An 11,818-nucleotide genomic window follows, 5' to 3' on the forward strand; every position below is an offset into this window, starting at 1 on the left:
AGTTACGCTACAGTCACAAGAGGTGCCAACAACACGCTTTGGATCAGTGTCAGTCAGAGCTTATCAGCTTCCAGTGAGCTTGATAACTGCAGCAGCATTTGATTGTTAATCAAAACCGTGGGCTAGGAATAAAAACCTCGCCTTGCTTCCTCATCTGGACAAACAGGCTTAAGTGGAGTCTGAAGCTAAGGAACAAACAATGATTTCACGAGACTCCAATTCCCACACGGGCCGTGAATTCATAACCCACATCACATTCCCTTTCTTTAAAAAAAATTTGTTAACAGACTATCTTTTTGAGCAGTTTTAGCTTCACAGAAATTTGAACAGGAAGTACAGCACATTCCTTTTTAACAACCATTTACAATATATTTGGATTGATTTACCCAAACGTTTCAAGGCCTTAAAACTTTTCCATGTGAGAAGAGGCTTTTTGCCTTTCACTGAAACAGCTCTCTCCCTCTGGTGATCTACAACTGTGTACAATTACTGTATCATTTAAAATTGCATCCTTACAGGCCCCTTGGCAAGTTGGCCCTATGGAGCCCCTTCCACGCTGGGGTTCCAGGGGTTGTCCTAACAGGAATACACTTGTATTCTGGGTGTGGGTTTGCCTTTCCTGCCCGCAGGGCCTCAGCCTGACCCTCTCTCAGAGTTTCCCACTGCATGGAGTCCCTCCTAACACTCTTTGACGCAGGGCACTGCTTTATGGCAGAGGTGCCAGAGTGGACCCATGACAGAGCCCTCGATATGGCACTGTGTCCCCAGCGGGAAGAACCCATGGGTCCAGGAGTGGCAGCACCGCCGGTGGCTTCTTGTCCCTGTAGCTCTGGGCTCCGTGGGTTGGGGGTGCCAGCCCCGATTCCCACTAACTCTGGCCACCCCCGGCACTCCGGTTCTGTGGGTCCAGGCGCCAGCGGGATCCAAGGGAGGGACTCCTAGGAACGGAATCAAGTGATTTTGCTGGCTGTCTGCGATCGTGACGCGAACAGGGCCAGCATCCCGGTCGCCAAAAGGACCCCTGGAAACGAGAGTTTGGGTTCTGCCACCCCCAGGCACGGCAACAACCCAGAGCGATTTCACGGGCAGCCCTGAGCTGGCGCACGCATGCAGTGGGGCCCGGCCTCCTGAGCTGTCCCCAGGGGCTCGCGAAGCTTGACTCAACTGGACACCGGTGCAGACTCCTCCCACGGTGGCCTCAACCTCGCGGGAATGCGAACCGCCCTCCGCGCCAGTCCCAGCTGGGCCCGACGGCCCACGTGCGCAGGCCCTTCAAACCGACCAACCACAGAGAGCGCCGAGGCTGCCGTGCCCCGCTCAATGGTCCTGCCCGAAGAGGCGGGAGCGTCTGTGCGCCAATCGGAGGAACGGGTGCAGGGGCGGAGCTCCGCCGGGCCGCGCCTCCTTGAGGGCACCGCCCTGAATACGCGTGCGCGAGGGCAGGACCGCGGCCCCTGATTGGCCGCGGGACGGGGGTGCACGCCCCGGGGCGGGGCCGAACGCGGGGCGGGCCCACGTCTGCGTGACAGTTGTCGTGGGGGGAGGGTGAGCCCAGGCGATGCGGAGGGAGTGTAAATACAGCGAAGGCGGCACCGCATCGGCCCCGCCACCTCTCGGCGACCTGCGAAGAGCCCCGGAGTAAGATGGAAGAAGATGAGCAACAGCAGCGGCGCAGAAAAGTGGAGGCCGGGAGAGCGAAGGTAAACGGCAGCGCCTCCTCCTCTCGCTGTCCCGGTGTGGGCTCCACAGGGCGGGCTCCGGTGCCTGCCACCGCCCCCTGCCAGGAGCGGACGCGGCCAGGAGGGGACCGCTACCGCCGCACTCTTGCCCTTTCCGCCGACTGGGCTGGAAGCCGCCCCTTGGCCGCCGCCATCTTGAATCCGCCGCCCTCTGCCTGGGCCCGCCCCCGCCGTAGCCACAGCCAATCAGCGGCCGGGGGCGCGCGGCGCCTCGCGGAGACGTCGGGCGCGGGGTATGCCGGGACTGGCGGGGTTGCGCTTGCGCCGGGCAGGGGCGGGGCCGTGGGAGGCGGGCGTCCCCGCCCCCTCCCCGGGACCCCGCGCCACCCCCCGCCCCGACCACCCCCGGGGAACTGCTAGAGGATGGGCGCTGTCACCACGCCTGCGCTCTTGTGCACACCTAGTGGCACCTGCGCGTCTCCCTGTCCTCGCCCGGATTCCTGGAGGGCTTGGAGGCCGGGACTCCCTGCAGTTGGGCGACACGGGCGCTCCCCCTAGTGCTCAGCTCAGCTTCCATCCGATTAAAACGACGTGCAGCGATCGTTTTACACGGAATTCTGCAGTTCTTTTTGCTATAGAAGTTCGGAGTGGTGTTCCCGAGCACGGGACTTGTTCACCCTGTGGAATGCCTCCCACCGACCCACGCCCTGGTGTCGGGGCTCCTGAAACGCCTGTGCCGCCTCCTCGCTGCTTGGGGCCCAGGTAGACGGTCCTGGGCAAGTGAGGGCGGAGGGCCTCTGCCGGGGCCGCTCCCCGCGCCAGGACTGGGAGCTCCAGACGCCCGGACGGAGCCTCCTGGGAGGTGTCACGTCCCTGCGCTGCGGATGCCCCGGGGAGCTCTGTGTGGTCCCGGAGTGGGCCTTTGTTATCCACGTAGGCACCGTCCGGTACTCACTGTTCTGGGCGAGTTGTGGCGATTGAGCCGTTTGCCGACCAGCCGCGGGCCCTGGAGACAGTGGAGAAAGCCTGGGCGCTTGTGCTGTGCCGCCCTGGCCCACCCCATTCCGGCTGTCGTGGGGAGCCGCTGTGCAGTGCCCGCGGCTATTAGGCAGAGCCCTATGAGGTTGCTGTTTGAGGTCAGACGTGGTCAGACATTGGGAATTTCACATGGATCAGCCAGCAGGGGTGTTCAGTTCCGTCCTAGTTCCTTCCCTTGAGGAAACCGCAGGGCCACTGCATTAAAGGGAACACTCAGAACACATGGTGAGTGGTGCGAGGTGGTGACAGGCGGAGGACAGAGCGGCTTCCTTAGGCTTCCTGTGCAGGTCAGTCTTCTGACTGGGGTTTGAACAGTGAGGCTGTAGTGTGTTTTTTCCCCTTTGCATGTGCCTGGCACATAGGAAGGAGATGGAAGCGAGCCAGAGTTTAATACTCACCGTTTCCCCTGAGCTCACCATGGTTTGCAAATGTGCCTAAATGTTGCTTGAAGGAGCATTAATGGTGATGAGAAGATTTCACCTTGGGAGAAGAAACAGATGCCTCTTGTTGGGTGACCACAGGCCAGAGACTGGGTCTGTGATACAGGAAGGGAACTCACCGACGCTTAGGTTTGATGGAGTTGGGCACGAAATAAACGAATCTGGGACTGGTTTTGAAGGCAGTGTCTGTTCTTGAGAGACGGTTTCTCTCACTTAAATTGCCTTTTGTGATTTTCCTATGTCCATGAAATTGTGCACTTCTGTTATCATTTATACAAACATTTGATGCATTTGCTTTTATGACCAGAGTTGTCGTTTGAAGGACCTTGTCCTCCTGTGAAAAGCTGACGTTAGCTATCGTACCTTTTGAATAAGGTGTTAGTGGGAGATGGTGTGTGAACAGTCTAAACCCTCAGATTTGTGGGACTGAGCAGAGCCAGGTGTGCCTTCCGATGGGGACATTCTGCGGAGGCCCCTGGCGCTTTGGTGAAGCTGCGCCGTGAAAAATAGAACATCTCATTCCATAGAGGAGGCTGTTAGATTGACCTGGCTTAATTAATTTTTTGCTATTTCTGTACCTTGTCTCAGAATCTATGGCAAGGAAGTTTTGGCTAGGCTATGTATTCCCCTGATTGGGGGAAAATGGGGCAAAAAGGGAGAATTTAGCTTTTCTGTATAGTTTTAAACCTTAAAAATGCCTTGATTAGGCCCCCCACTCCACTGAACAGACAGCCCCTCATCTGACTAACAGGCAGCAAGTGACCCAGGGCAGCGTCACTCTACTCGCTAAGAGAGTGGTGACTGTAGATGGGGAAGCGTACCACATTTCTGGGAACAGAGTGTTGAGGCCTTCCCAGCTGTACACGTTCAGGGCAGCCAACCAGAACTTCCCCCAGGAGGGGATGAACACAGCGCCACCTGTGGGGAGAGAACAGGCCCCATCACCTGCCTCTGACTGTGAACATGAGACCCTCAGGAGTCGGGTCCCCTTCAAAAGGCAGGCCTGCTAAGGATCCTCTCCCTGTCGTAAGAAGCAGGCTCCAGAACCACTCGGGACCACCCAACGCCAGGGCTGCTTGATGGAACCAACGTCTTCCCCAGAACAAGCCTGTCTGGCCCCTGCCCCCGGGGAAGGAGCAGCTGGGAAGGTGAGAGGCCCAGGCGCACACGGCAGCCCCTGTCCACACGGGCCTGGAGGTGATGAGGGAGTTAACTGTGCATGCTCGGCCTTCTCCCTCCTGAGTCCATCTGGCTGTCCCGCGCTACACTGTCCCCACGCAGCAGACGGATCTGGACTGTGGCTGTGGGGATGCTTGTGGCCCCATGTTGGAGCCACCCCCAGCAGCACTGGTCCCAAGCACAGAAAAACCATCCTGGACACGATTCACAAGGAGGCCTCACCCCAAACCCAGGTGTGCAGAAGGCAAAGAAGCCACAAAGCTACTAGGGAAGCGTGGCCTGAAGACATTCCTTCCCAGACAAGGAACCAGAAATCCGCCTTGGGATCTCACACTAGTGAGCCCAGAAGCTGACGATGGATTTGTTACAAGAGCAACACACGTGTGAAGAATGCAGGCTCGTGAGAAAGCGCGGCAGGAGGCATCACCCGACGTGGCAGGTCAGGAAGTGACACGCAAGGTGCCAGGCGAAGCATGAGAAGCCCCCGAGGCAGCGGGGCTGGGTGGCAGGTGGGACATCCCAGGCGAACACAGTGGCACATGCGGAGCCCTGAAGCAGGAAGGGGCTTCGAGGTGCTGACGGGAAGCCCCTGGGTGTGAGCACAGAGCAGGGACGGCGAGCAGACTGAGGAACGTCCGTGAGGGGAGCGCAGGCGGGCGAGACGCACCGGGCTCTGCAGAAGAGCAGTGAATATTCTCGGAGGAGCAGGAGAAGAAGGGCCTCCCCGGGGCGAGGGGAGGGGAGTCACCCCGGGAGCCCCACAGGACACACAGGAGAGCGAGGGTGGAGGGTGCAGGCAGAGCCCCACCAGCTGCCACCACTCTCGTGCGGCCAGGCTGCCCCCTGGGAAGGAGCACTCCCACAAGCAACGCACGAGCGTGTTGTTCGTGAGTCCTTGCCCATTTGCGAAACAAACAGAATTATATGGTGACCTTTATTTGTGTTTTAAAAATTTACTGGCAAGGTTAGACAGTTTCCTCCCGTTCTGCTTTGACACCTGCCTGGCTCGCGTGTTTTGCTGCATGTGAAGTGCAGGTGCACCTTTCTGTTTCCCATTTTCGAGCACTCATTATGCTGAGGTAACGTGAACTCCTTATTACGTAGCACGTGCTATGCGGGGTGTACCTTTCTTGTGAAGAATATTCCGGGCTCGCACCAGGTCAGGATCGTCAGGCCCCACGCCCAGAATTCTCAAAGCCACATAGTTGAGCGCAGTCCCAAACACCGTGGACTTATCCTCAATGTGCCTACAGAAGCAGGAGACAGGTGAGAAAATGACGTCTTCCGTCACTTGTAAGAAATTAAGCAACGCTTCCGTTAAGTTTCCTCAGCAAATCAAGAATGACGTAACAACACGAGAAACATCCAGAACAGCCATTCTCCAGTAGGAGCTCCTGCACCTCCTTGACAACTGAACAGTTCCAAAACTGCCCTCAAGTGACTTTCCTGGCGGTCCAGTGGTTAAGACTCCGTTCTCCCAATGCAGGGGGCGCAAGTTCGATCCCTAGTGGGGGAACTAAGATCCCGCATGCTGCAGAGCACAGCAAAGCTTCCTCCCTCCAGGACCTGCCCGTCCCTGTCCATTTACTTCCCATGCCTAAATCAACATGACCCCAGGCAGTGGCCCATCAATAGACCCTGCATCACTACGGCCCACAGAGCAAGCTCCAGAGGCAGCATGCCAGGGCAGGCGAAGGCACTGGTGAGACCTCAAGTCTGTCCCAGGACCCAGATGGCAAAGAGCTGGGATCTGAAGCTCGAGATGCCCACGACCCCATCCAGGAGGCAAGCAGAGCTGAGCTGTCCTCCTAGGATTCTGTAAGGAAGGCTGGTGGTGTGGAGTTAGCCAGCCCAGGAGGGGCCCACATCCTGCTTGCAGGACAAGAAGCACCAGGGCTCCACAGCCAGGTGGGCAGGCAGTTGACCACCTTGGGACAGGGCCCTGCTCCCAGAGTGAGCGACACCACAGAAAGGCAGGCTGAAACATGGGGAGAACTGCCCAGCCTGCCTCTCCCTGCTGCCATCCCAGGGTCAAGGACAATTTTCTTCTGCCTTAGCGATGACAGCAAATGGTTTTCACTGTGCTATATGGGGGTCGGGAGCCTCTCAATCAGTCATGAAACTCACTACAACACAAGCTGCAAAACCGAGGCCCGGAAAGTGCACAGGCCCATTCTGAGAGCCCCAGCGAAACCCGGACCCAGCCTGCCCGTAGCCTCCAGCCCATTTCCCTTGTGACAGGCTCTCCCCGCCCACCCGGGGCCAGAGCTACAGTCACCCCACCCCTTGATAGGTGCATCTCCCACGTAAGAACAGGTGTGCACGTGCACGTGGACACATGCAGTGACGCAGGGTTGGGCAGACTCACAGGCCCCAGCCGCCATCAGGAAGCTGCACAGACCGCAGGTACCGTGTAATCTCTTCTCTGTATCCAGCCGGCAGAGGAAGGTGCGCCACGTAGCACGTGATCAGGAGGCCTGTGCGGCAGAAAAGATGCTCCTCAGCAGGCACTCAGCACTGCTAAGCCCAGGCCCCGTTCCTCCTGAGAACCCCAGGTAACAGGCAGCCGTCTGCTAGGGTCTCCTTCCTGTGGAAACAAGCCTGGGAAGGCTACTGTTCCCGGCCCCGTCAGGGCCTTCAGAACTGGGGCCCCAGGAGCAGCAGCAACAGCACACGTGCCACGTGTCACGTGGGGTGTGCAGAGTCCCCCCAGCCACTCCAAGGTCCCACACTACTGACATGCCTACTGGGAGAGAAACACTAAACGGATCATCCCTGGATGGGGCAGTTTACTCGCTTACATTTACATTTTCCTGTTTTATTAATTTTAATAGCACACATCACTTTGCAAGATGGACAACAATAAATGTCACCCACAAAGAACCTTCTGTTCCCAGCCTAGCCCTCCTGAGCATGGTGTTCACAGGCTACCCCCCCGCCCCTCCACCCCACCCCTGGCCTAGGCTCCATCAGCCACGTGCCCACGGCACCGAGCACGCGGGGTCTCAGGCAGGCCCCGGCAGCAATGTGTCACGGAACGGATGCCCAACTATGGCCAGAGGCGTGAGAAGCCCCAGTAGACACAGCCACACAGACACACTCTGGAAAGGCAGATAGATATGGACACAGCACAGAGGTTCACAGAAAAAAGCCCAAGTCCCTTCATAACAGGTATGATGCTGTCAAGACAGGGAAGCACACAAGCAGGAAGCAGAGCCGGTCTTCCCCATTTTACAGGCGAAGAAACTGAGGCACAGCCCCTAAGTGGTGGGGCTGGGGCTGGAGCCCAGGAGGTCCAACCCCAGAGTCAGTGATCACCACAGTGATGCTCAATGCCACACGGCCACACACAGCCATGACATCCATGAGCATCCGCCAAATTAAAGCAGAAAAACACAGGTCAAACTTCAGCCAGCCATGGAAGAACCCTGAGACGGCACCCCCAAACAGGCCAGTGTCCACCTGAGAAAGATGGTCTGTCCAGAGTCCAGAGGGAGAGAGGAAAGCCCCAACCTACAGCCTGCAGACAGCAGGTGGGGCATGCCGCAGGCTGAGCCCAGAGCTACAGCAGCAAAAGCACAAACCAATGCAGTGTCCCCGTGACCAGTCACCCTCTGAGTGCCTGGTGCCATGCACATGTGACCAAACCCGATTCCCGTCATCCCCACATCACAGATGAGTCAGCCAAGGCATGGTGAAGTCCTGTCACCTTGCCCAGGGTCAGAGCAAGCCAGGGCAGTCGCTGCTTCCCCATGAAGATCCCTGGGAAAAGGCTCCACAGGCTCCAGGTCAGACCAAGGGAAGAAAGCCCAGAGACTTGCCCCCAAGGCCCAGGCCCCTAGGTCCCTGGTCAGGAAGATACGAAGCTGTACAGTCCAGGAGGCAGCCGGGCTTGGAGTCACAGCAGAGGTGGGAGCTTGAGGGACTCCCAGTGCTACTCCCACGAAAGGAAAAGGTCCTTCTGCATAAACTCAGGGAAGTTTCCGGATTGCAAAGCTGAGCATGTCTTTAGAGAAACAGTCCCAGGACGCAAAACAGACGTGTCTAGCCAAACCAGTTCAGTACCCAAGGGCTCCAACTGCAGTCCTCCTACAACTCACCAACCTGCACCTACAGGTCCCATCTGAGCTCTCCTGGCCAACGATTCAGGTGAGTTCACACACACAAGCTGCCTACACAGGACTTAAAAGATTCCTGCCCACCTCTGCACCTTGGCATAGGCTAGGCCCTCCACTGCTGCCCCTGCTCTGCACCGGGACTCAAGAGCCTCCCCTGGCCCCCAAAGCACCCCCTGCTTCCTTTTTCAGCACGCTAGCTAGCTGAGCCTTCACTCCCATCTCCTGGCAACGACAGCAGGACAACTCAGGCACAGGGCAACCTCCCCAGCCCTCTTCTATGCGAGCTCCCGGTTTTTCACCTGTTCACGCAGTCACACCTTAGACGTTCACCGAAGGCCTGAACCAGATCAAGCCAAGACGCCAAGGATGTCCCAGGGTGGCCTCGCCCACAGGCCACAACAGCACCTTCCTACCTGGCAGGAGGAAGAGCGGGCCACCGTAATCACCCGCCCAGTGCCCATCCTCAGCCTGCAGTGCAGCGTAGAACGTCATCCCGTTGAGAGCCCCCTCACGGGCTGTGTGGGCTTTCGGCAAGTCCTTAAAGTAACTCCTCTGCAAAGAAGAAAAAGGAGTTGAGAGCTAAGTGGTCTGAAGCTGGGCCAGAGAAGCCCTTGGCACTTGGAGACCAAGTCAAAGGAACAAACCTGAATTGCTTTGAAAGCTTCAGCTGTTTCAATCAAAGGCCTAAAACTCTGATGACGGTACTGCCAATCTTAGCAAATGAATGGCTCCACATTCTCATGGTTCTGCGTTCCAACACATTTGCAAATGTCTTCACAACTTCTCCAAGACATCTTGAATAAAGCAGGTGCCCAAGTGTGTGGGGCGGGGCACTGATGCCCACCCAGACCTGGAACTCAGGCCTCCCTCGGGCAGGGGCCGTGGGATGGCACAGTGACAGGGAGACCCCATTTCTACGTCATACTCTCTAACTAACTGAATTTCTCTTATGAAATTCACTAGATCAGAAACTTCTTCTTCTGAACAAAAACGAAGTTAGAGCAGTTTCTTACACACAGCTTAGTGACAAAGGGATTGAAGCACAGGGGCCCATTCACTTCATGCTCTATCTTTACCTCGATTAACTCTGGTAGGAAACAGCTTTGGCGACACGAGACACAGGTGCACAGTACACATCCCTTCTGTTTTACCAGAGAAGAAAATGCCCTTCACATGGAGCTGCTTAAAGCTCCCCACTGGCTGCTGGCGCCCACTGCTGAGAAGGGAGGCAGGCGGGGGTCTGGTGGCGTCCCAGACACTGCACGTGGCGAGCAGAATCAACACTTACGGTGTCCAGGCCCAGTAAGTGAGCTTCCAGGCCAGACTGCCCTCGGCCAGGGTCTTCCTCTCCTTGGAAGTATGTCCACGTCTGCCTCCCCCTCTCATTGCTGAGTCGCCAGCGGCTGAGGTCGGTGGCAGGCTCTGTCTTATACGGTCCCCCTCTTCGGCGCCGACACCTGGAAGCGATCATGCTCCAGTGACCTGCTCGCCAGGTCAGAGGCCAGAGGCGCAACGACCTTCCCGTTTCACCCCAACGACCTGCGAGCAGACCACTGTTTCCCTTACCTTGCAAAATAAAAACCCTCTTGGCGCGCTTCTGCACCGAAACACCGCGCCATTATTTCTCCGGGAGAGCAGACACATGCCCCAGGGACGGCCGCCCACGTCCCGCTCCCCAGCCCGACCGCCTGTCCCACCCGGCTCTCCCCGGCCCGGGCCCAGAGGTCCCCGGGCGACATCGCCGAAGGAGAGCGTGCCCCTCACCGCCCCTCACCGGCCCCAGGGCCGGTGCCGCACGTCTCCACAGACCGCGGGCGGGGCCGGACGGCGCAGCAGCCTCGCTGGAAGCCCCCGACCCAGTGAGACCCCTCCGCTGCGCCCCCGATCGCGCCCTCCCTTCTCGAGGGGCGCGGGGACTCACGTGCCCTCCGTCATGACCGCCGCGCGCTCCCGGTTCCCCTCAGCCTGCGCCCGCACCCGGACCAGCCACCAGCCCGCAAAGGCCTTCGCCTCTGCAGACCGGAGAAGGCGATGGGAAGATGCCCGCGCAGCCAATCAGAGCGCGGTGAGGGTGGGTCCGGGGCGCGGCCGGCTAGCTCAGTGGTGGAGCGCGAAGGTCTGAGCGGTGGGGGCGGGGCCGGGGAACATTGAACGAAGCGGGGTCGGGGGGCGGGGCGTTGAGCGGGCGGGACTGGGTGGGTAGGCGGGGCTTGGTGAGTGGGCGAGGCCGGGAGGGACGCGACTGCCAGTCACGCGTGCCGCCGGAGTCTGTCAGCCTCGGAGCGACTTGTGGGGCGAAGCGCCAGGACGAGGCCACCAGGGGACGCCTGAGACTGAATGACACTTGGGGAGGGTCCCACCCGAGGCCGGAAGGCAGGAGGTCTGGGGAGCGCCTAGTGCCCTTGAGGAAGAGCCAGAGGCCAGAGGCTGTAGGTGAGTGAGTGAGGGGAGACATGGCCGCGAGGTCCCGCGGAGGGCGCGACGCGCGGGAGAAAGGCTTTCGGGGGACGAGGGGCGCTGGCAGGCACCTGAGAGGAACTGACAGGAGAGAGCTGATGGGAGGGCAACTGACAGGAGGGGAGATGACACCAGAGAGGAGGTGGCAGGAGAGGAGAGACGGCAGGAGGGGAGAGGGCAGGAGAGGGGCTGACAGGAGGGGCAGGGCAGGCTGGGGCTGACAGGTGAGGGGCAGTGCCTCTTCAGGCGGGCTGAAGGCTTCGCTGTGGGGCTTTCGAGGTAGCGGTGCCAAGCCCTGGGAGGGAGCCGCCCTGGGAGAGCTTGTGCCACTCAGAGAGAGCCCTGCAGTTTTGCGGTCCCGGCGAAGTAAGTGTGGAAGGCCTGGACTGTAAAGGGAAGCAAGAGAAAGATGGAGAACGTGCTGAAAGGACTGGGGGTAGGTGGGTTGAGGATAAAGTGGTCGCAGGGTGTGCAGCAGGGGCCAGGGGCTCCGCGGAGTTGGAGGAAACTGTGCAGACACTGAGGTCCCAAAGGTGGCTCTGCAGGAACTCACGCACAGCCCCACCATTTCTTCATCTTCCCCACAGAAGCCCTGACATCAGGTCACAGCTTCCCCGGTTAGGTGAGTGTTTCTGTGCCCATCCCTTGAGTCCTATCCCCATGCCATGAACCCCAGCAAGCCAGGGGGCAAGGGGGGATTTGCAGAGGAAAGCACACATACACCTTCCCCTAGTGGAATATCAGGCTGTTAGATGGTCAGTAAAGGACACTGGCCTCTTCCTATCCCAGTTCAGAAACCAATGAAGAAGACGCAGCAATAAGAGGTTTGGAAATCAAAATACCAGCCTTGCTACAGAGAAGAAACTAGTTTGGAAGACATGGCTTAGACTGACGATCAAGACGGCTA

At 58.7% G+C, this 11,818-nt stretch overlaps 1 protein-coding gene across 1 annotated transcript; it reads right to left on the reverse strand.

Moving 5' to 3' along the window:
* Positions 1-261: 261 nt before the first annotated feature.
* Positions 262-10,497, reverse strand: LOC309806898 (lanosterol synthase-like). The gene is made up of 7 exons (XM_082625931.1): positions 10,376-10,497; positions 9,743-9,911; positions 8,868-9,006; positions 6,705-6,813; positions 5,462-5,583; positions 3,979-4,075; positions 262-3,197 (listed from the first exon to the last, which is right to left on the reverse strand). The coding sequence occupies exons 1-7, from the start codon at positions 10,387-10,389 to the stop codon at positions 3,194-3,196; spliced, it is 654 nt and encodes a 217-aa protein (XP_082482057.1). The 5' UTR covers positions 10,390-10,497; the 3' UTR covers positions 262-3,193.
* Between the last annotated feature and the right edge of the window lie 1,321 nt (positions 10,498-11,818).

The sequence above is a fragment of the Mesoplodon mirus genome (assembly GCF_964341445.2).
Source record: "Mesoplodon mirus genome assembly, chromosome: 6".
In the NCBI taxonomy this organism is placed as follows: domain Eukaryota; kingdom Metazoa; phylum Chordata; class Mammalia; order Artiodactyla; family Ziphiidae; genus Mesoplodon; species Mesoplodon mirus.

Bases quoted from the DNA above. Each gene is read 5' to 3' on its own strand.
- LOC309806898 (XM_082625931.1), bottom strand. The intron at 6,814-8,867 runs GTAGGAAGGTGC...TCTGCCGCACAG, and splicing joins CCCGCTCTTCCTCCTGCCAG to GCCTCCTGATCACGTGCTAC. The intron at 4,076-5,461 runs GTACACCCCGCA...CTCTCCCCACAG, and splicing joins GAATATTCTTCACAAGAAAG to GTGGCGCTGTGTTCATCCCC.